The sequence below is a fragment of the Medicago truncatula genome, chromosome 3, assembly GCF_003473485.1.
Source record: "Medicago truncatula cultivar Jemalong A17 chromosome 3, MtrunA17r5.0-ANR, whole genome shotgun sequence".
NCBI classification, from domain to species: domain Eukaryota; kingdom Viridiplantae; phylum Streptophyta; class Magnoliopsida; order Fabales; family Fabaceae; genus Medicago; species Medicago truncatula.
In genome coordinates this window covers 42,501,663-42,526,045 of record NC_053044.1, presented here as the reverse complement: position 1 = coordinate 42,526,045, position 24,383 = coordinate 42,501,663, and the positions used below count along the sequence as shown (strand labels likewise).

At 30.1% G+C, this 24,383-nt stretch overlaps 2 protein-coding genes across 8 annotated transcripts; both read right to left on the bottom strand.

Annotated features, from left to right (window-relative positions):
• Positions 1-1,768: 1,768 nt before the first annotated feature.
• On the bottom strand, positions 1,769-3,574 carry LOC11411484 (probable pectate lyase 5). Its single transcript, XM_003601823.4, has 4 exons — positions 3,385-3,574; positions 2,530-3,267; positions 2,313-2,451; positions 1,769-2,145 (listed from the first exon to the last, which is right to left on the bottom strand). The coding sequence occupies exons 1-4, from the start codon at positions 3,495-3,497 to the stop codon at positions 1,924-1,926; spliced, it is 1,212 nt and encodes a 403-aa protein (XP_003601871.1). The 5' UTR covers positions 3,498-3,574; the 3' UTR covers positions 1,769-1,923.
• Positions 3,575-17,162: 13,588 nt separating this feature from the next.
• LOC11408930 (ultraviolet-B receptor UVR8) lies at positions 17,163-21,528 on the bottom strand. Of its 7 annotated transcripts, none has more exons than XM_024778206.2 (7): positions 21,271-21,528; positions 20,365-20,404; positions 19,955-20,234; positions 19,269-19,618; positions 18,785-19,186; positions 18,090-18,474; positions 17,163-17,728 (listed from the first exon to the last, which is right to left on the bottom strand). In XM_024778206.2, exons 3-7 carry the CDS (start codon positions 20,180-20,182, stop codon positions 17,486-17,488), a joined length of 1,608 nt encoding a protein of 535 aa, XP_024633974.1. In that variant the 5' UTR covers positions 20,183-20,234; positions 20,365-20,404; positions 21,271-21,528; the 3' UTR covers positions 17,163-17,485. The 7 variants fall into 7 exon arrangements, with proteins under 7 accessions (XP_024633974.1, XP_003601869.1, XP_024633976.1 ...); XM_003601821.4 differs by having other exon boundaries at positions 19,955-20,216; XM_024778208.2 differs by having other exon boundaries at positions 19,955-20,198.
• Positions 21,529-24,383: the final 2,855 nt, after the last annotated feature.

Genomic DNA, 24,383 nt, shown 5'->3' with positions numbered 1-24,383 from the left:
ATATTTTGGAAAGGTAGAGGTAAGAAAGGGCCATGAATCAGCACTCAGAAATAACGAGAACGTTGGGAGTGACCATAGGAGATGAAGCTATCAATATCAAGGGTCCAAAATGAATAATAAGTACACATTGCATTAAGTGGTGACCAATTTTGAGGACTAATGTACACAGTGAACTATCAATCATCCCATTAAATGAAGATTGACCCCTCAGAAATGGTTTAAATTTATTCTATATGACATTAGTCTGCTACCTTTATCATTGCTGTTGGTTTTGAAAACATCTCTACTTTCTAGCTAATTCCAATTCAAACACAAACGTTTCTTGCATTGGGAGAAATTAAATGAAGATTGACCCCTCAAGTGTCTCTTTGTAACAAAAAAAGTGCACTTACAACTTGAAAAATTGCTTGAATAGGTGAACGAGTTGAAAAACACTTCGTCGTCTTAGAGGTGGAGTAATTGCCTCCAAACACTTCAAAGCTAAAATCAATATGAGAATGCAATAAAAATTGTGTACCTTTCACTGGGACTGTCCTTAGTTATTAAGACGATCTCGTGTTGGATCCCCCACCTTCTATCATTGAAACAATCTATCTTAGATGATTCAGGTTTTTTGGAATTTAATAAGTGATCTCAAGTTTGAATATGATTATTAAAATTCTTGAGGAAGAGTTTTGTCACCTCTACGAAGTTACCTTAATTGACATATTAGTCTTTGGTGTAGAGAGATACTTGATAAAGAGTGTTGCTAAATCAAACGGAAAAAACACTGAGAAAGCATAGAAAAAAATAATCAACCAATTATAAATTAAAGTGGAGCGGAATTCAAGAAAAGTTGTGGGAAAAGGTGGAAGTCAACAAAACTATCAAGAAAAAATACATTTCAAGATACATTCGTGAGGCTCTATTTTTGCTTGATATAACATTTTTCCTTCATGAATAATACAAGATAAACATGTAATGAAAAACTAAACATTGGGTAATTTCAGCTTGTGGTATAATCATAATCAATCAAAAAAATTACAAAATCGATCAAAAACTTCACTGTGCTAGTATTAAATAATGAGAGATAGTTGAGAATTGTAACAATCAAGTAAGTCATGGTGCCTATGACCCATCTTTATTCCCGATCTAGACTTAATTAAGGAGACAAAAGACAAAAAATGACAAATCTACATTAGCTTAAATAAAGGAAATAAATGCCAAAAATTCCATTTTGCATTGCAGCATACTTAATAACTATGAAAACTACATTGTTTGGTGGTGACATTTATAACAACAGCATCTTGTCTGAGACACAAATTTCAATCATTGTCACTTTATATTCGTTGTTAATTGATTTTCAATAACATTAGTATTTGTTGTATTATTATCAACTCTCCTTGCCCTACATTGCATTGCATGTCAGTGAAAAAATTCAATCAATCCCATTCTAAATAATGTCTCAAATTCATCAATATTGCTGACACAAGTAATTAAAGATGTGTTATGGGTCCCCTTTCTATGATCTTCATGGTTACAATTACCAATGAAGATAATTCATTTTCACTTCCATGCCATGTGATGTGTATCTACAAATCATTCATAAAGAAAGTATGAACAGATCATATAGCCATAAATAAACATTTCATTGAGATTGAACCTTTTTTTTTTTCTTTATCATTTCTGGTTTTTCATTAAACATATAATTATATCAACTCTATCACTTGTGTCTATCAACATCATCATGTTACTTAGTAGATATTGTTGTAGACACAAGCCAAGGTTGTAGTTACAAAACAAAATATGTCTAAAAAGTTCAATTTACAAAAAAAGTTGAACCACTTTTTTTTTCTTCAAAACTAGATACAGTTGGCATATTAATGATTGATTTTTGCCTTTATTTCTAATAATGTAACTTAATATATTTAAAGGCTTCTTAATTCAGCAGCGAGATCCTTTTCTGCAGTTTAGTGATCCTGCTGATGCAGTGAGAGATGCTACTAGAGAAGATGGTTTTGCTGCCAAACTAGATGCTCTTGCATAGCTTGAAGATGAACCTGCTCCTGATGGCCTAAAGAATGCACCGTTTAACATCAAATCACCACTGGATCTCCAATTCCAATTCTTCCATTGACTTTGTCCTGCATTCTCGCGCTTTGTCACCTGAAATAAGACAGTTGTAAAATGATCATTGGTGATACTGTTATAAAAAAAAGTTATTAGCCGATTTATAGTAGGATTGAATTAGGTCGAACTCGAATTCTAAAATAGCACTAGTATGCAATAATGAGTTAAAAATGAAAAAAATTATCTTTGTTCATGGATCTAACCTCTTTGAAGGTATTGTCATTGGAAGCAAGAAATCTATTGCCTTGGCTATTGATGGTTGGATTAGCACTTCCTCCTATGGCATACATTCTCCAATGTGTGTAGTCATTGTTCACCACATGAAAATATCCATGCCTACATCTACAAATGTAACAAAACATATTATAAAAATGAGAAATTTAAGCCACCCCTAATAATGATTCAAGGAGAGGTTGTTACCTTGGCATTCTTTGAACTAGTCCTTCTCCAAAATGGTTAAAGGCAATGGTAACTTGCATATTCTTATCTCTAGTGAAACTATCACTATGACCCAAAAGCATAACCTTATTATGATGAGTCATGAAATTATTAGAAATAGTAATAGCTGTAGATCCATGAATAACATCAATTAATCCATCACGGCAATTAGAAAGAGAGCAATGATCAACCCAAACATGACTCCCACCAAAAATAGACACTCCATCACCATCAGAAAGTGTCCTAAAACCATAATGTGTAGGTGTATCTCTCACATAAGTATTCCCACCTCTTTTACAATCATGTATATTAATCCCATGAATAATAATATTTGTCACAAATTGTACAGTAATACAAGGTCCACCAGCAATGTGCACATTTGTTCCTCTACCATCAATTGTTTTGAAAGAATTCATCATTAGCTCTTGTTTAAGCTTAATAACCATGTCACGCTTGAAGATTATCCACAATGGTTCTTCTTGAATAACACCATATCTTAATGTTCCTGGCTTTGGATTCACAGCATGATCACCAGGATCAGTTACTACATATATTTTACCATCTCTTCCTCCAATTGCATGTTTGCCAAATCCAATGGCACAATCTGCTAAACGTTGACGATTCTTTTCCCAATTTTTGTCACATCTCCAACAATCATCAATAGGGTTGCCACTTCCACAAGAAAGGAATGCTAAGTTTCTCCTTGAATCATTAATACTCCTGAAATAATTAAAAAAAAAAAAACACTTGAGATTTTCAAAAATTAATAAATGTGGTATGGTAATGAGTAATGTGACTAATGAAAAAATGTATAGTATATACTAAATAGTTTCTTACTTTTGTACATCTTGGACTACTAATTCAGGATCTTGAAGTGGGGAAGATTGAATGAAGGAAGGTACAAAAAGTAGTAATGAGAGTAGTAGCATGTATGTGAGTGGAACTGCCATAACTTCTTGAGCTACCCTTAATCAAAAGAAACAGGGAAGGTAGAGTTACTTTGTTTATGAAGAAATGTAAGGACAGTTTATACTATATATAGGGAACAAAATAGGAGTTTGTGCCTCGTTAAATAAATTAAATAAAATATTTGGTACATTAGACCCAAGATTTGCATGATTTAAGGTAATCATTATTGATAAGTATTTTGGTTATGGTAAATTATAAAAGTAACCTCCCATGAACTATATTTAATTTTCAAAATGAAGTGATTTAGAATGTTCATGTTTAATCACAAATTAACTTTGTGCCGACACTTTGCATAGATGAATTATTTTTTTTGGGTAATTTGCATTACTATATATGTAGTGTGTATACTCTTTGGCCTTTACAGTTACACCAAGTAGACCCCAATCACCCCCACCTTAGTGAATTTCAACTCATTATTATTACTATAGTTTCAGCCATGGCCGTTGAAGTAGGTTTCTATACATTCTAAACATAACACAAACATCATTTATTACATGCCATTCCCTCACCAACATCCATGTGTTACTAATATTATAAGGGTCCTGCTAACCGGTGCCCCTGGGGCACTGGTTAAGCATACCATAAAAGGGAATTATTACCATAAAAGGAAACTGTTTTGACATTATTATAAATTAATTACACAATTTCAATGCATTAACTACTATATAATTTCCTTTTTCATACCCTTAACCAGTGCCCCGGGGGCACCGGTTAGCATTTCCCATATTATAATAATCCATCCTGTTCCATTTCCTTGTGGTGAAATTTATTTCCCTCTGCAATTCAACATTTGCAACAAAAGATACATATTTATATATTTCTTTTGTTTAGATTTTATTTTTCCTGAAGATGTAAATACTAAATATTTCTTGTCTTAGACTAGACATTATATAAAAGATTAATGATGGCTTATCTAGAGCATTACAAAGTGATGGGATCAGGATAGCAAGGGAATTAATTGTGACAATCATAAAATAAAATGGTTTATAATTAAGAAAATGATGTAACACTAATTAAATTAAATGGTCTGACGATAACACATGCATGAGCGTCAACTGCGCAGGAAAATAAAATGAAATGTGATGAGATGGAATCTATCTACATGACTTTTTTGGCTTCCATTTTAAATTCTTTCTATTATTTTAGGAATAGACTCGAATATATACGCAAGAAATTTAGATAATTGGATAGCTGCTCAACATCTACACTTTACATCAAAGACATATCTAATATCTGATCCGTGTTAGACACCAACACATATGAAAATATTGTTATATTTATTTAATTATTCCATTTTATCTAAATATGTATTGGCTTGTCAGCATCATTTTCTTTTTGAGGGGTGTCGGTGTTAGTGTCATTGTTGATACTCATGTATGTATGTGTGTTTATACCAATATCAATGTTTCATAGTTTACAAATAACAACGTTTGAAATAAAATAATGACATATATATCTGTAAAATGTTTCTTTTTTGTTGAGAAATATGTGTAAAATGTTAAACATAGTCATTAAACTTTTTAAATGTAAAAAGTAAAAACTGCATTTTTGTCCATAAATACAATAAATATGAGCTATAATTCTTAGGTGATACACATATTAATTTTCTTTCTTCAAAAATAGAAACTAAATTTAATTTACACATGGGAAAACCGTACCATCCGTGAATGGGTTGAGAGTTGAGACACAGATGAGAATGCATGTTCACCCATGTGGGCTGTGTTCCCTTTAATACTTCTCATGGTGGGACCTACTTAATGGCTAATCTCAGCCCTTGATCTCATTGACCCCATTTTTGTCTAAACGAGCTTCTTCAAATTGGACCAAACTAAACTAAACTACTCTGGATTTTGGGTGGATCATTTTTTTCGTTAAAAGGAGACCAATACAGTGAGATTCCAATTGAGTGTTGTGGCTATGAATGCTAAACATTAATGGCTACCTATCTCCATCTCCCTCTATGCATGGCCCTCACATGTTGATTTACTTATAAATTAATTTTTAAAGTGATATATTGATACCCATTTTAGGTTGACCTAGTCATTGACTTGAAATCTTATAGTGCGCTCATCTCAGGTTTGATTTCCTATGATATCAATTTTATTGGACAAGTCTATACTGAATTTTGCTTGGTTTAAAATAGAGCATCCACAAATGGACTGTACGATTGAATCACTCGAATTAGTAGATCCTTCGATCAAATAACGAATTTAAAAAAATTGATATATTAATCCTTCTCCTTGTCCTCCACTTTAATTCAAAAGTGACTCCCACGTGGCACATCCTTTTCAGAAGATATTTTTTATTTTGTTGAGAATAAAAGTTTGATATGGTTGGATTAATTAAAATCAAATAATCATAATTTTGGAAAAGATAAGGTAATTATTGAAATATTGAAGGAAAAAACTTGTATGAATCTCAATGATTAAATGAAAATCAAATAACTTATAGCGTCGGTCTTCAGATGACTTGTACCATAGATTATAGAAATTAGAAGGTGACCGGATAAATATATAGATAGACCATGTCATCTTTGATTTTAAATTGAAGCTATATCATTCTTCCAAAATTAATTTGTAAAGTGAATAATATGCCCTATTCTTTTATAAATTATTTTCAAGCTCTATCTATTTTCAATTTAGAACTTGGCTTTTTTCTCAATTCAACAATATATATAGAGCTATTATACATGAATCACCTTAGATGACATACACCCTTTTACACCCACATACATTTGTGACATGTGGCATAAACATTAAAAGAAGAGATGAAAATGGGTGATGATGTGATGTTACTAAAATACCCTTGACACATGGGGTGTACATCAAAGATGTATAAAAAAGTGTGTCTACCTATCTTTTTCCATATAGAAAGTACATACTTAAGCAGCCAAGGAATCTTATTAACTGTTGGATGGAATTAAATTATGGCTAAAATATGGTTTTAGTTCCTGCAAATATGCCTCGTTTTGATTTTAATCCCTGTAAAAAAAAAATTGTTTTTGGTCCCTGCAAATTTTTTTTGTTTTTGAAAATAGTCCCTGACCCCACTTTTGTGATAATTTGCATACGTGGCACATTATAACTGAACCAATTTTGTAGTTTTTGGTCCCTGCAAAAAATTTTGTTTTTAAAAAAAGTCCCTGCAAAATTTTTTGTTTTAATTTTGCAGGGACTATTTTCAAAAACAAAAAATTTTGCAGGGACCAAAAACAATTTTTTTTATAGACACTAAAACTAAAACGAAGCATATTTGTAAGGACTAAAAATATATTTTAGCCTTAAATTATAGATAATGCAAATTTAGCATAGTAGTAGCTTCTTTCACGTTTTATTGAACAGAAAAGTTGCTCAAGTAATTTGATCACTTGATAAGGAAAGACAAATATTAGTTGATTTGTTTTGTAAACAGGTTGTTGACATCATTGTGTGCATAATGACAATAAAGGAATCATACGAAATGGTTATCTCTAATCATAGGCTAAATTAAATTAAATTCATCAAATCGTGAGAATGTATAATTTAGTCAAATCAAGAAATAGTAGCGTCCAATATGAATTTGAATAACTTGCATAACTGGATCAAGAGAATGTATTCTGGATTACGTGTGTAATAGTACGATGATGTGTTGAGTCCTAATCAAAAAATTGCATAGCTTAATTATTAAATTTTCATATTAAACCTAACTTATCATAAAAAACCAAATTGTAAGGTGGATCAATTATTTTCTGACTGGACGAACACTGTCATATACAAGTTTTTATGTTTGGTCCAAATCATTCTTCCGAAACTAATTTTTAAGATGAGGGATATGCGAGGAATAAAAAATTTTGATCCAAGTAAATGCAGAAACTAATTTTTTGATCAAGTAAGACCAACAGATGACAAAATTATCTCTTAAGAGATTTATATATTTATATTAAATAATAATATACTAATTAGCTTAACTAATAAGCAAAAAGGAATTTAAAAAAGTTGAGTTTAACTATGATTCAAGGGAGTCAAATTTATCCATGATTTGCATTCTGCTAAAGAGACTAACAATATATTTTTAATGTAAACAATTAAATTATATGCAAGAAAATCATTGTCTATTGTCTTAACAATTTTCATCGTTAATAAAACTCTCTCTAGAGTTACTTCAGAGACTATAAATGTCAAAACAAGACAAATAAATTTATCAATAAACTGATAAAAAAAAAATATTACTTTCCTATTTCCACTAATGTTTGACAAATAGACTTTTTCAAGATAATTAAATACAAATATATACAACTTATAACTTGCTAATAAGAAGATGTGAAACTCTCGACATGAATCATTGTGATTGAAAAAATATGATCAAGCGTTGGCTAGAGATGATGCATTAGGAAAATAATAATTTTTTTCACACCTATATATTTTCATTGTTTCTAAAAATTGCACACAACTATCCACTTTAAGAATATATTATCTCTTTGTTAACAAGTAAAATAATCAAAAAAAAATTAACATAAAAAATGTTTTCATAAATAAAAGATGGGTGTCAAGTTTTTCACAATATAAAAATGAATTTAGTCAAAACACAAAATATAATAGAATATGTGCTAGAGATTTAAAATTTATGGAATGGTTGGTATACGGCCATATATGGTTGGTTTTGTGACAATATCTTAATCTCCTTGCTTGTGTATCACTCTTCCTAAGTAACGGAAAACCGATTTCAGTTAATTAGGGAGATATCTCAAGTCTTTGTACAAAGGCAAATGCGGTTTTACATGCAAAGAGCATGTGAAGATGTTTTATCACATATGACTTCTCTAGAAATCATGTGCTTTGGATGCATGCATATGATAATTGAAACTTGAAAGCATGAATTAAATAAAAAGGAAGAAATTGCTATAGTATTGATTCAAATGATTATAATGAGGTCGTATATCACCGTACATTAGGACATTCACATCTCCACAATGAGTTTTGTCAAAATGTGCATGTGATTGTTGCATTATTTGATTTGGATTAAGATAACGCATTTTGCTTATCATAAGCACACCATGTGCACAACTAGCTACCTTTCCCATGATGCTACCAAATTCTATACTTCATTAATTAATCAATGGCACAATGAATTAACTATTACTAGAGCTAATACACATTTTTTTTTGTTACGTAATACACAAATTCAATCCCTTCTTTTATTTTAGGTTAAATGCGTCTAAATGGCCTTTAAGTTTATCATTTTTCCTAAAGCGGTCCTTTAAATTTCAAAAGTCTCAAACAAATCCTTTTAGTTTTTGAATCGTTTCAAACAAGTCATATTGTTAATAGCATAGTTGATAATTGTTTCCTTTAACTTATCTTTGGTACCAAATCTGGCTCTTAACACCCACTTAAAATTAGTCATCTTTTCATGCATGGCAAATGGTGGATAATGCTCTTTGTTGCTATCATCTGAATCATCACTATCTCATCTAAAATGACTTGTTTGAAACGATTCAAAAACTAAAAGGACTTGTTTGAGACTTTTGAAACTTAAAGGACGACTTTGAGAAAAACGAAAAAACTTAAAAGACCTTTAGATGCATTTGACATTTATTTTAATATGTTGCACTTTTTGGTTATTTTCATACTAATGCAATTTTATGTCATGCAACTTTAGTTTGTTGCAAGTATTTTACGATGGAGTTTATTATTTGATATTCTATGATGCATAAAGTTATAGTAAAATAAGTTAAACATTTTTTTTAAGAAAATTAAAAAGTAGAGTACTATTTTAAAACAAAATTACGAGAACTTGTCATTTAAATATTTAATATTTAAAAAATAGAAAAATAAGTTGGGTTGGATTCGGGAATGGGTCACCCATTCCCGAATCCAACCCACCCCAAAAATCAGTGAGTTTGCCCAAACTCGCTCAATAGTATAACGAGTGGTTATCTTACCTCACCCAAACCGAAGTACCCTATTTAGTTTGGTTTTAGGTTTGGCCAAACTCAACCTAAACCCACCTACGAACACCCCTACCTTTGTTGAATGGTACAATCGGTTGGACAATTTTGTGAAACTCAATGAGAGTTTGTTGCCCTCAATCATTCACTTATTTAATTATTGTCTCGTGAGCAATTCTTGTGTGGACCTAAAGATTTAGACACATGATTTGGTCACACACTCATAAAAATGAATATCACATAATTAATTAAAAAACTCATTATTTAATTATTAAATTTTCTTACTTTTCTCTTTTTTATGAGTGTGACCAAAGCTTTGTGTCCATATAATAATTATTCGTCATTGTAACACACTTGATCTCTCGCAACGACGGTCTTCATAATTCTAAAAGTGTGTTAATTCTCCATCAATCACATCTAAAGTATATGCTGACAATTGACATCAAATTCATACTATAGCCATACTATTAATTATTTAGGCAAATACTTACGTGAATCTAACTCTAAAGTCGTATATATTAAGAAATTTAATATAAAAATAGTTTCAATGTAATATTGCAGAGTAAAGTTATTGATCTCACATGGACTTTGTTGAGCATTAATTCTTTTTTTTCTATGGTGATTAGCTAAAAGATTGATAGTTTGTAGAAACGATTTCTGATAGAAAATGTGCAATAATGTAAAAACGCTTTAGGATTGCTGTTTCACCACAAAGATAGAAACTACATCATCAATTCTTTTTATTTGTAATGGGAATCAAAATTATAAAGATGATGTAAACTAATGTCCCCATTCAGAGATGCTAAAGTGTGTCTTGAAGCCAACAAAACATTATTTTTATAGCAGAATTGTTGACAAAATCAGTAAGATCAATTTTGATCTCCATATCGTCTTAAGAGAATCTAGATTACTTTCATGCTTGGAAGCTCTTGTTCAATCTTATATGTTTGACATCAACCCACACATTTCAGTCTATCGATTGATGTCTAAGACCGTATGATTATAGTCATATAGTTATCTAATCCTATTTATCGATTTCAATCCATCGCTCGATATCTAATATTAGATAACTATACTTCTAGGGCTACACATGTGAAGAGCAATAAGATTGAATTAAAAAGTTTTGAAGCCCGTAACAAAAAGAAAGAATTTGGATTGTGAAAAGCATATAATTGGATTTCTTTTATAATCTAGACTCTAGAGACTAAAAACTATGCTCATTCATGATCATAGTAGACATAGAAAAATAATATAAAAGCATAAAACATCAGCAAGAATGAATAAAATAATATAAGGACTAGGTAACCATGATCATTGACTAAAATTTCACCATTTTTGTGTTAAGTCATGCATCCTTTGGTAACTCGAACAATAATGTTAATAAATCAATTAATCTGTCATATCATAAAATCAATGTGATATATTTGATGTTTATTAATAAAAAAATGTCGTAAGCAGTAAAGTATGTTGTTTGGATGAATTGGAGTACATTGTTTAGTGACATGATACATAATTTTGATAAAATGTTTCTAATTTTTAACATTCATTTCAACCTTCAATTTAATATCGTTAATTAATCAATATAAAGTTGTTATATAATTGACATTCGTATTTGAAGTATTTTTAATAGATATAATATACTCATAATGTATTTGTATTTTTTTTTAACTCGCAGTCAAATGAGTTTTTTACCCTTTCAATGTTAACTCGTTGATATAAAAGACTAAACGTACTATGTTTTTATCTTCCCTAAATATGCCAATGCCTTCGATTCTATTTGTAAAATATCTTATTGTTTATCTATGTTTTGAACATATTCATCATTTATCATGTCGTTATACTCGTGGTATATTTCAAGTTTATCAATTTAATGTATTATCAGCTCTATATATCTCGAAATTAGATTCTCGATAGCATTTAACTACTTATGTGATGTATGTATCATTTTTAATTCAGTTAATATATCCTTCATAATTATGTGCACCTTTACAAGTTGTTTATAATTTAACGGTTGCATATCCAACTTTTTTTGTTATCTTCTTTACACTACCTAACTTCTTTCAGTCATATATCAATACTAATAGATTATCCTCTATCTAGCAACATTTTGATCATCAATTTTTTTATCTACTTTTTTGGTTGTCTACCTCAACTTACTTATATGTTTTCCAATATTTTTCAAAAATACAAATTTTATTTACTAATATAAAATATCAACTTCTTTAAATGTTGATACACCTCTAACTTTTCCTTCATATGTTTGTGATCTTTATCTATCATGCATATTTTAAAATCAAAGTTTCAAAAACTATCATCATCCTTCTTAGGGTCTCAACTCTTTGAATCACACAATTTATATAGGGGCAGTGGTGTCGTTTAGTTTGGTCCCATTGAAGTATTGGGCTATGATGGATCAATTTTATCTACCCTTAGATTGGATTATTCACTAGTTCTTATTATCGTATATCCACACCAAAACTAACTCATCAACTTCACATGTCTCCCTGCAAGCTCACTCTTCTTTCTCAAAATCCCAAAAAATACAAAATCAAACTCATAGCATATGCAATTCCTAGTTTTCTAGTGTGATTGGCTCATCTTTAATCCAAACTTCCAATCACTGCTACTCTTTCTTCATGTCATAGAAACACCATTTGCAAAACTTAAACAAGTTCCATCTTTTTTACAATGAGAAAACCATCTTGGATAACACAACTTTGAGTTTTTCATTTGCTTTGTAGGTACTGAGTTGAATTATACCAATACCATATCCATAGTCACTCATAACATCACATCTATAATAAAATTTCAAAGTACATATGAGTTTATTTTTAATATTATATTATCTAATATATTTATAATTTAATTAGTTAACGTAAGACTTCTAAAATCTTATAAATCAAAGAGAGTGATTGAGTTGGATGAGTTTGATCATGTGTTTATCGACCATGATAAGATTTAATAGGTTGATGAATCCAAGGGTGAAAAAAAGTGGTTCATTATGGACCAATTTTTTCATAGATTTCATTTATACGGAACGTAGGGGAGTGATAAAAAAAAATAAGTCTCTAATACTCACATCTTTATCTCATTGAAATGTTTTTCCACCTAGTCTAGCATGTAAAAATGGTTTATATAATTAGTTTTCAAAGTTTCTAAAATATCATGAAGTTATCCATGTTCTGAAGTCTTTCATCTCAAATGTAGTCACATTTAATTATTTTTTTACTTGTGTTTGAAAATTACATTAAAATCACCAAACACCATCAAAGGAGGTGAGGTGTACAACTTATGTTTTTCAACATCTTAACGTAAAATCTTTATTTGTTTGCAATCATTTGTTGCATAATTTAATATAAAAGATACATTTACAACATATTTTTTACATTCTTTATGCCGTAGTTTTTCCTAAATCTAGATTCATCTACAGTAATTTGTTGAGTTATTAAATTTCTTGAAATAACGACTATCTCATGTTAGGATCATATCTCAACTTATTCATTTCCTTTAAATAACGTTATTGTCGCTGAAAAACTCTATACATTACACGTTTTTATCTTTATTCGACCTATGATAAAGTTTTGTCTCAGTTAAATCATCATGTTTTATCTCAATTCAGCAAACGACAGTTGATTGAGTGTCAATAAACATTCCTTAATAAGAGAGGTTTTGTTGAAATTATTAATACCTCTAATATTACATATTAAAAACTAAATTGTCAAGCACTAAATTGAGATAAGATAATTTTTTTTATGTTATTGTTATTTTACATTTTTTCATTTACAACAAAGAAAATAAGTTAAATATATTATTAATTCAATCATAAACGAAATAAAATGTGAGAAAAAAAAAGCGATGAAGAAATAAAAATTTACATTTATCATTTATTACGAATTAAGTTAGCTAAAGTTAATGAATTACGAATTTAGTTAAAGTTAATGAAAAATTATAATTTGGAAGTGAATACCCGTAGAAATATATCTGGTTAAATTATAAAACTCAATCAAATGATAATTGTGAAGTGTAATTAGATTAAAATGTATGTTACAACAAGAATCTTCAATGAAACAATGAATAATCATTTAACCATCGACTATTATTTCACCATTTTTGTGTTAAGTTATACATTGATTCGTAGTTCAAACAATAGCGTAAATAAATCAATTAATTGATCTATTTCAAGTAATGAATGTGATATATTTTGTATTTGTTAAAATAATTGTTGTAAGCAGTAAATTATGTTGTTAAGGTAAATTTTAGCACATCGTTTAGTGACAACATTTATGATATTGATAAAAAGTTTATAATTTTTTACATTCATTTCAACAATCATTTTAATATAGACGTATAATTACACAACTGTGTGTTTGAGCTCGTGCACTCGAGGACTAAACACGATTTTTTTGGGCTAAATCTTCATCTTCGTCTTCTTCCACCTCCTTGATTTCTTTTTTCACTGTGAGATATATCTTTCGTGTAAGTATCCATTTTCTTATTATCTTCTACTTTGATTTCTATTTTTCTTCAATTATTTGTTAAGTCACATTATATTATTTTTTTGTCAATCTAGACTACATTCGAGCTAGCTTCTTCGTTGTCACAACTCACAAGACTATGACAGGTGATAAATTTTTGTTTTTTAAATTAGGTATCAATTGCTTGTTAGTTTATTGATATTTAACAATAATTTAGAATGTAGTAGTTTCCTTTTGAAATCTTTGAATGAAATGCGTGGTTTCCTTTTGAAATCTTTAAATAAAATGTAAAACTTGAAAAAGATAACTATTATGATGTTCCAACACCTCTCTCAAACCTTCGACCTCCCCTTTAATCTCCTGGGACTAGATTTTCCTTCATCTAAATATCATTAATTAATATCATTTCAACCTTCATTGATATAATATTTCTAATTTTTAACCTTCATTTTAATCTTTAATTTAATATCATTAATTAATCATCTAAATTGTTGTATAATTGATATTCATATTTAAAGTATTTTTAATAGATCTAATATACTCATATTGTATTTGTATATTTTTTTAACTCCTGGTCTAATGAGTATTTAACCTTTTAATACTAACTCGTAAATATAAAAAATTGCATGTACAAGGTTTTTATTTTTCATAGATATGTCAATGCCTTCAATTCTACTTGTCAAATACTTTATTCTTTTATCTATATTTTGAACAACTTCGTCCTCTTTCACGTCCCTATCTTTGTGGTCTATTTCAAATTTATCAATTTCATGTAGTATCATGTCTACATGTTTTATAATTAAAGTCTCGATAGTATTTAAATATTTATATAATGTATGTACCTTTTTCGATTCAATTACTATATCCTCCAGAATTATCCTCACTTTTATAAGTTGTTTAACGATTATATATCTAACTTTATTTCTTTATCTTCTTTACACTGCTTGTCCAATTTCTTTTTGTCATATATTAACACTTATAGAATATCCTCTATCTCAGCAACATTTTCATCAATAATTTCTTTATTCATGTCTTTGGTTTCCAATCTTAATATTTTCTAAGAAAATAAATCTCGTTCTATGATATATTGTCTCAATTTCTTTAAATTTGTATGCGTCTCTAACTTCTTTTTTTTTTTTTTTTTTTTTCCGTATGTACGAACACTCTATCCAACCAACTCACTAAGTTTCCAAAGTATCAAGTGAAGGATGTATTCAACAAATGAATGTAGTAAGTCTATGTTACTCATCTATGTCTTGAAGTCTTTCATCGCATATATAGTCATAGATTGATTTTTTTTCTCTGTCTGGGTTTTAGAATTTCGTTAATATTACCTAACACCAACAAAGGAGATAAGATTGACGACTTAAACTTCTGAACATTCCCACATAAAATATTTTCTTGTTTCCCATCATGCCACAATCTTCCCTTAAATCAGTATCCGTCTCTTGTCACTCGGATCATACCTCCACTTCTTACTTCCTTTTTTTTTCTTCTTCCTATTATTATCCTCGAGATTCTACATATTCCATGATTTTATCTTTGTTCCAGAATCGATGAAGTTTTATCTTAGTAGAATCATCTGTTTGTTTTTTTTTTTTTTTTTTTTTTTTTTTGTGATTAAGCAAATGATAATTGGTTCAGTGTTGAAAAATTGTTTTTTTTTTTTTATAAGAGAGGTTTTACCGACATTATTAATACATTTAATATTCCATATTAAAAACTGCATTGACAATTGAGTACTAAACTAATATAAGAGAGAACAAGTTTTTTAGTGTTGTTGTTCAGTTGCGCTTCATTAAATAAATTGAGTTAGTTAATTTATTAATTCAATCATAAATTAAATGAAATGTGAGAGAAAGAAAAAGGGAAGGACAATCAAAAATTAACATTCGTCATATACTAACGGTTAAGATAGCTAAAGGTAATAAAAAAAATGGTAAAATAAAGATGATGATAATATTACATTGTATGATTTGAACATCAAAATACCTAAAAATGTAAATAGCCCCATTATATCCCCCCCCCCCCTAAATAGTCTTTATTTTGAACGACTAAAATCAAATATTCTACATATTACAATGACCGAATTCAATATAAATCAATTTTGCAAGGACTAAACCAAAACAACAAGGACTAAAAGCAAGAAAAAAAAAGATTTTACATGGACTAAAACAATTTATAGAAACTATAACCAAAATACTTGATATTTGTAGAGAGATCATGTGCATATTTAAGCCTTAAAAAGTAAAGATAGATAGGTCAAACAATATCATAATGTTTTGAGATATACCATATTGATAAATGATATATTGATAAAAAATAATCAAATGAAGAGTAAAATAGGAAGAAATTTTTTACGCCAAAATACGATATTTATCACACCAGGTCAAGATAATTTAATTTTATAGTGTCTAATATTGTTCATATCGTTGTTGATTGTTCCTCCTTTTGTTGCGGAATGTTCATATTTTTAAGGAAATTTAGGTAATTTTTTAACTGATTATTTAAATTTAAATAGTATTATAAAAATGATAAAATAGTTTAAATAAAGGATAAAAATAAAAGAAAAATTCCAACCCAAAATAGTGAATTCCCTTTATATATATAGATTACCCCTACTACTTGATCCACCACTAAAATGCAATATTCTAATCTTTTGTGTTCATTAATTTTATTTTTTTAGTTTCCTACAAGTTCAATCAAACAGAGCTAATCTCATTCAAGGCATTGTAGAGCATCAAGTATAAACATATCTCCTTAATTTTTTTTGTTTCCTACAAGTTCACTCAATCAGAGCTCATCTTATTCTAGGCCTTGTGGCGCTGTAAGTATGAACATATCTACTAACCAAGAACAAAACTTTAGTCCGTTAAATCAAATATACATTGGTATTTTACTTGAATTTCAGAATTTTTTACAAAAAGATAAATACTTATATCATATCTTGCATCAAAATAAAATAAATATTAAAACAATGGTGACATGTATATGTTGGTTGATTTAAGTTCAAAACAATTTCTATTTCTATGAGTGAAAGCTTCCCCTACTTGCTTACTTGTAGTTCTTTCTTGTTTAGGGTTTCGGCCTCTTTGTGATTAAAAAGAATTGTTAATTTCAAAATAAACTAATAAGACGTATATAAATGACATATCATTTGTTTTATAAAAGAAAAATATGGATAGGAAAAAGTAACGCCACATGCTTTGAGGTAAACAAATAGTAAATAAATTATGAATGATAAATTTGACAAACAATTTTAGACCAAATGATGCTATGAAAACAAATTAAGGAGAGTTATAAACTTTAAACAAATGAACCTTCAACAATGTATAAATAAAACTATCAACAAACAGTTGAAGCCTAAGAGCGATATGAAAGACCATAAAGACAGTAGCTGAGGCCCTTGTTAGCTGTTCTACCTACCTTAGACCTTCATGATACTGATGCATTCTTTTGATTATATTTACAAAATAGACAAGGAATTTTTAAACACTAAATGCTATGCATGATGATCATAAATTAGACGATAAAAACCGTTTAAAGAATTGGTGATTAGCACAAACAGTTAACCAAGATCAATGTCGACCTGTTCTGGATTTACCCTTTCGGTCTGGTTGGCAACAAGTTCGATTCCTAGCTGTCCTTTGTCTCCAGCACCAAATGCATAAAGCTTCCCTGATTCAGTGAGAGCAAAGGTATGAGCATTCCAGTATATGGAATTGGTTAGACTAATCTGTACTACCCTTTCATTGATCTGTTTCAGTGATGTCACAAGCTCTGGATTTAGCACATTTGCATGTCTGTTGCCCTGTAATCATAACATTAAAAACAAAAATATCACCATTATCAATATGCTAACAAATATTTGAATTGTAATTATTTAAATTATTAGCTTATAACTGAATTAAGCACCAACAGACACACACACCAGACATGACACTAACACGTAGACACCGATAAAATATAAGCTATTGAATGTATCCACTTGTACCACTGTTTTGTCAGAAGTATCAAAAAGCAAACATGCTTTCAATCTGATGTGTCGGTGCTACATTGCTGTCTAAATCTACATACATTATTTAGATTATTGGTTATTAATTAACAATTCGTTAAATGCATGATGTGGCCTTCATACATGGTCATGGAATAAATGAATAAACAAAGCTGACCTCTGCATCAATTACTGCATTATGTCCGAGACTAGCAGATTCTCCACAACCAAATGAATAAACATCACCATCTTCAGCAACCACGAAGGTTGTGTAATCTCCTGTTGCAACATGAACAGCTTTGACATTGGTCAATGCATCTACTACCTTAGGTGCTGCTTCACATTCTTCATTCCCATGTCCCAAACAACCGTATCGTCCCCATCCCCATGTGCAAACACGGCCATCCCGTCCTACCACAGCGGCGTGCCAAGCACCAGCTGAAATAACCATGGGTTGAAGGTTTAGCGTCTGGAACTGTTCGATCAAACGAGGGAACTTCTCATCAGTTCTTGTTCCGTGTCCTAACTTGCCACCCAAGCCACATCCAACTGAATATACTGACCTGCAAGTTGTCAAGGAAGCACGACATACAAAACATTCAAATACAACAAGAATGAAGTTACATTTATAAACTAGTTAACTTAAGATTAAGAATCAACAATGTTTGACCCCTTCATGAATCTTAAGCTTGAGGATTCTTACAATTTTGAATTAGGCCTAACTCAACCCCTTCAAAAATCAGCTTGTAAGGTGAGAGAGCTACTCATCATTTAAAAACAAAATTTCAGACCTTATCTAATTAAATGTGAGACTCTTAACAATGATATATAGACTTGTACTGTAAATACATGTAAGAAATGATTGGAGCTTACATTCCACTTGGTTGACAAGCCAGGCAAAGAAGGTAGCAATATCCGGCAGCAATTTGCACTACAGGTATGTCTTCTAAAGCTCCTAATAAAGGATGAGGTTCCATATCATTTGAATCGGTGTGATGGCCAAGTTTGCCATCACTACCCCAAGAAAATGTATAAACCCTTCCCTCTCTTGACAATACAGCTGTGAAAAAGTTACCAATTGCAGCTTGGACAACAAATATGTTTTTCAAAGACTCCACCAACCGTGGAGCTATGACAGTTTTAGATCCTTGACCTCCATATTCAGCTTCCCCAAAAGAATCTTTCCCAAATGCATAGACCTGTCCAGAATCAGTGATCAACATTGTCCTCCCAGCACCAGCAGCAGCTTGTATAATTCGAATGCCTTGCAAAGTTCTGAAACATAATGAACTTCCATTAACTTTTAAATCAACTACAAGATCACTTTCCACTTAAACTTAAGTTTACATGTTACAACCTTATTGGCTTTGGTCGCCATTCTTCTTCGGTGGTGCCATGACCGAGTTGTCCTGAACTGTTAGATCCAAATGAATAAACATCCCCTTTAGATGTCACAGCAATGCTGTGACCAGGACCTGCGATTGCCTGTGATTTCTCCCTCCTACAACATGCTTCTCCGGCCAACAAATACCTCAGAACCAACTTCCAAGAACCTCCACACCTTTGCTTCAAATCTTGCCTTTCTTCTGTTGTCATTGGCTTAAAGATGGCTCTCTTCATGCACATGTCAAATGCAGCAAGTTCGGCTAACGACAGCGCAAAGTCCGGAGCAAAGTTTGCTGGCTGCCTGAAGAAGGAGCATGTTGCCTGCAACAGACACATAACAAAACAAAGCCAGCAGCATTATTTGTATTAGTAAATTGGTAAGAGTTTAAAGGGGATGCAGTGACAATGTAAACCAAATTTACACATGCATCCAATGAGAATCCACTATTCTGATTCTGACTTGTCAGAAAACTGTTGTAATTGAATCTTAAAATTAATGATATGAAGTGCCAAAATAAAATGTTCTCATTGGATATCAATGTAAATCAGTTTTACACTAACAGTGTATGCCCTTTAATCTCAATTGGTAAAGATAGCATTCAATTCAAGAACATCAACTTGATAGATGAAATACATATAAGCATAGATAGAACTTGCCTCTAGTTTAGCGAGGTCTTGAGGATCCAAATTACATGATGTAAGGACATGGAGGACAATAGAGGGACTAGCAGACAAAGGAAACTCTCCAGGAGTAGAGTTTCCTAAGCATTGGCGTTGTTGCCGTTGAAATGTCGGAAGTGGTGTGGCAACAACAATGGCAGTAATTGTCTGGTCAGTGATGTTATGGTATTGGATAGTTGGGGTTCCGCTGGTTGTGGCATCCATGGGCACTGCAAAAACTCTAAGCAGTGCCCTCAAACTTTGCAGAAGAAAATATCTAAGTTACCAAAATATGTGCAAATTTATTATTACTACATTTAATTAATTGATTAATTCCTATGTTTCTCTAATTATAGCATGTGAAACTTTACATATTGGTATTTTACTAACTTGCAAAAAATGTGTACCTCAAAAATATAATTCACTAGCAAATCTCAGGTCTCAAACCTACAAAGAGAAACATACTTAACATTTAACATAAACTCATTATGTGACACAAAGTTACACAAAAGGAAAAAAAAAAAAAAAAAAACTCAATTTTATGATCAAATTTATCGGTTGATCATAACATCATTAATCATGAACTACAAGCACAAAAAGGCATGCATTTAGATTTTAGACCCACCAAATCATAAACCTCCAATTTCATAGGAGGATTATAAAGAAAAATAAAGGATCAGGAAAACAAAAAACAAAAACCTGAGCCAAATTAGAAAATCATCACCGATCGTTTCAAAAAACTATGATTAGATATTAGATGATGACCCAGATGAATAAAAAGCATGAAAAAACGGAAAAAAGTAAAGGGTATTTGAAGATGAGTCAAAAGATGAAAACTTTGAGGAGAAGTATAGTATTTCATTCTTCTAACGTGTTGGATATTCCAAAAAAAGAAAGGAATTTTTCAATTATTTGTGATCAAAGTTAAAAACTTTAATCACGTGAAGTCATCGTGATTCATCAAAGTAACATCATCACAGTAAAAATCATAAATCAAACCAGAAAATTCATCCTCCATTTTCATGGTTGAACACCCAAAAACAGAGGATTGAAAAAAAATAATTTTTATTTATTTTTTTGTGTGACTTTTTTAGATCAGAGAATTATAATTAAGGTAATTCATTCAATTCAACAAGAACACTTGCTGAATACGCAACCAGAAAAAAAAAAAAAAAAAAAAGGAAAAAAGAAACGAAAAAAAAACAGAGAATTCAGGGGAAACAGAACACAATCATATGAAGAACATGTTTCCGATGAGTGGCATTACGATCGTAACAGATCGGATTATAGAAAAGCATGGAAACGATGATTACATAAAACAAACATGAATGAATTCTGAAACAGTGTTTGCATCGGTTGAAGAGAATCTGATGATGTTTTTGTGAAAAAGTCGAGAACTTTGGATGAATGAAACAAAGATTGAAATGGGTTTTTGATGGATTAACGTTGGAGTGTGTGTGGTGTTTTGTTTTGAAGATGATGATTAGGAGGAGGAGGTTGAGAGATAGAAGGAGAGAAAAATGAGTTTTTTAGTTTTTTTTTTTAATTTTTTGAGAGTGAATGAATGAGATAGAATGAATTTTAGCTTTTTATCCATTGTAAGCATGGATTACATAGAGTTAGGTGACATTGGTGACATCGGACAATGACAATGTCACGATGTTTGTGTTTCTCTCTTTCACAAGCGACATTGTAATTGGTCGATGTCATCTAATGATGTATTCTTCCATGATCGCAAGACCAAATCTATAATGTTTGGACACACACATAAAAAGATTTTCCTCAAAATATTCAATCATCTTTTTATCGATTTTCTCCTTAATATTAAAAAAATACTTCCTTATATGTATGCGACCAAACAATTTTTATGTGATATTGTGACCATATTAGAATTTCTCGTAAGTCGTATCCCTTCTCTTCTTTGCTTTCCATTTTTTTATATTTATGATTTATTATGGATTTATGAGTTGATGGTGATGATGTGTCGCTTTGGCAACAAAGTTGAAATTTATCTACTTTTGACAGTTTACTAGTTTGCACTTTGCACCACAAATATTAAATATATGCTCTTCTACATAAAAAATTCAAAATTACAAAAAAAAAAGAAGTAAATAACTTATTGATCAAACTAAGTAAACTGTGTATGATAAGAAGAAGGAGGTCAAATTGTTGCACCAGAGCAATTATTGCTAAGTTGTTGTGCTTTTGAAAGACTAACTAATTTTTATAGAGAAAAAATATATGCTAATTATATATGTGTAAGCATACTCATTTGACACGTGTAAATTTTATCTCCACGTCATTGTTATATAATTTTATTAATTAAACCAAAATATTTATGCTTCTCCTACAAATATTATAGGAGATATGGTTAAAAAAAATAGTAACTAGTAGATCAATTTATAGTTAAGGCCGGCTAATTTTCCTCTAAAAAAACTAAAACAAAACATCCATGCATTAGTACCTACTCCTTTTGTGTTGTCCCTATATATAAGCATTTAGTTGATTAAAAAATTATCTCTAAATATAACTTCACTTTCAAATTATTAAATACATTTATTGGACTTGACACAAAAAAAAAAAATTTATTGACATATTTATTTTATTTTTTGACTAAATTTATTGATTTTTTTAATAAACAACTAATTAATATCAATTTATCAAAAAAAAAATCTAATTAATATCACTAAATGCTTTGAAATATGAAAAGTAAAAATTTACTCCACTTATATACGAAGGATAATTACATTCATACACAAAATAGACATGTTAACTACATCATCAACTTCTCTCAAAAAAAAAAAAAACTACATCATCAACTTTTTTTAATAAATGTGAAAAAAACAATAAGAGCAGATATAGGAAGTATCTGTATGTCCAAGTTAATGAAAATTAACTCAATCGATAAAGAGTTGACTCATATGCAAGATTGCATATTCAACTTTCACTAATATAAAGATCTCTTTAATGGAGATATGTAACAACCTCAATAAACGATCGTTGAGTATTGAGGTCTTCTTGATTTTGATGAGCTTAAACTCACCTCACCAAAAAATTTATTCACCATATATGTAAAAAAAATAAATAATATAGTTATAAAAACTGGCCATTACATATTATTAACATCCCCCGAAAAATATATTATTAAGATATAAATGAAAAAAAATGTGCATTTTTAATCAATAAACATTCTTATTAAAAGATATCATGTGTTGTGCTTTTAGAATAAATTACTATAAATTATTCTCAATTTTATTTAGAAGATAAAAAAAATTAATGAATTTAATTTATTGATCAAAAACAAACATTTACCATGCTTTCTCAAAAAAAAAGAAAAAAATCTATCATGTGTATGATTTTATAATAAATTATAATTATCCGTGACAAACATTGATATTTTTTAACTCATATGTGATTTTTATAATAAATTATAACTATAATAATATGTATGATGTTGTAATTTTTTATGCATAAGTGATAAACATTAGTTAGGTATTTTCATTTAAGAGTAAAAGCTTGTGAAAAATAAATGAAAAAAAGAGTCAAAATGAAGTTAGAGAAAGAGAGAACACGAGAGAGAATAAAATTTTGTGAAATAAAAATAGGAAGTATAGCTATAATTTAGTTATTTTGACAAAACTATCTCTATTTTTGCTTATATTTTGGTTAATTAAATTGAATTAGATTAGGTTGATAATCCACTACTTTGTAGAACAATCTTCTCTTTGCTGCGTCTGTCTTCTCTTGGCGTGAGTATCTTCTTCGCTAGGACATCTATATTCTAGTACAACTTTATTTCAAACATCACCAAAACACTCACATTCTGCAACTAAATGTTGAGAACATTGAAGTAATCCATAATCACTAGCATGGTGTATATTTGAAGAGGTTATTCGGTGACTAGGAAGATTATCCTTGGTAGGGACCCTATTTTGCAAAGAGAGAAACCTTTATAATAATAAATTTGTTCAACGTAAAATCATACATAGGAGACCTATCTCTATGAGAGTCAACTTTCAAGATCTTATAAGCCCATTTGACTGATATTCACTAACACAGGTTATTCTCCAAATAGAGATTCAATATGGTGGAGAGATATTCCTAGGGTTGGAGATAGATTTCAAATGGACCAAGTTATAGATAATGGTGAGGTTCTCTATTTTGACACGATCCTTGGACAGAGGTTTGGTATTAAATGATCACTTTAGTAGACATTATAGTTTGCAAGTGATAAAAGTGTTTGTGTGGCTGATATGGTGTTGAATGACGTAAAAGTTGGCAATATTAGATGGGCTTATTTTCATAAACTTTTTTACTTGCATGAAAACTATTTGACATTATTTATCTTTTGTTATATGAAAATAGCTTATATATGAGAAGTGATTATTGTAGAAGCTTCAAAGTAAGAGGGTTTTTGGTTTTATGT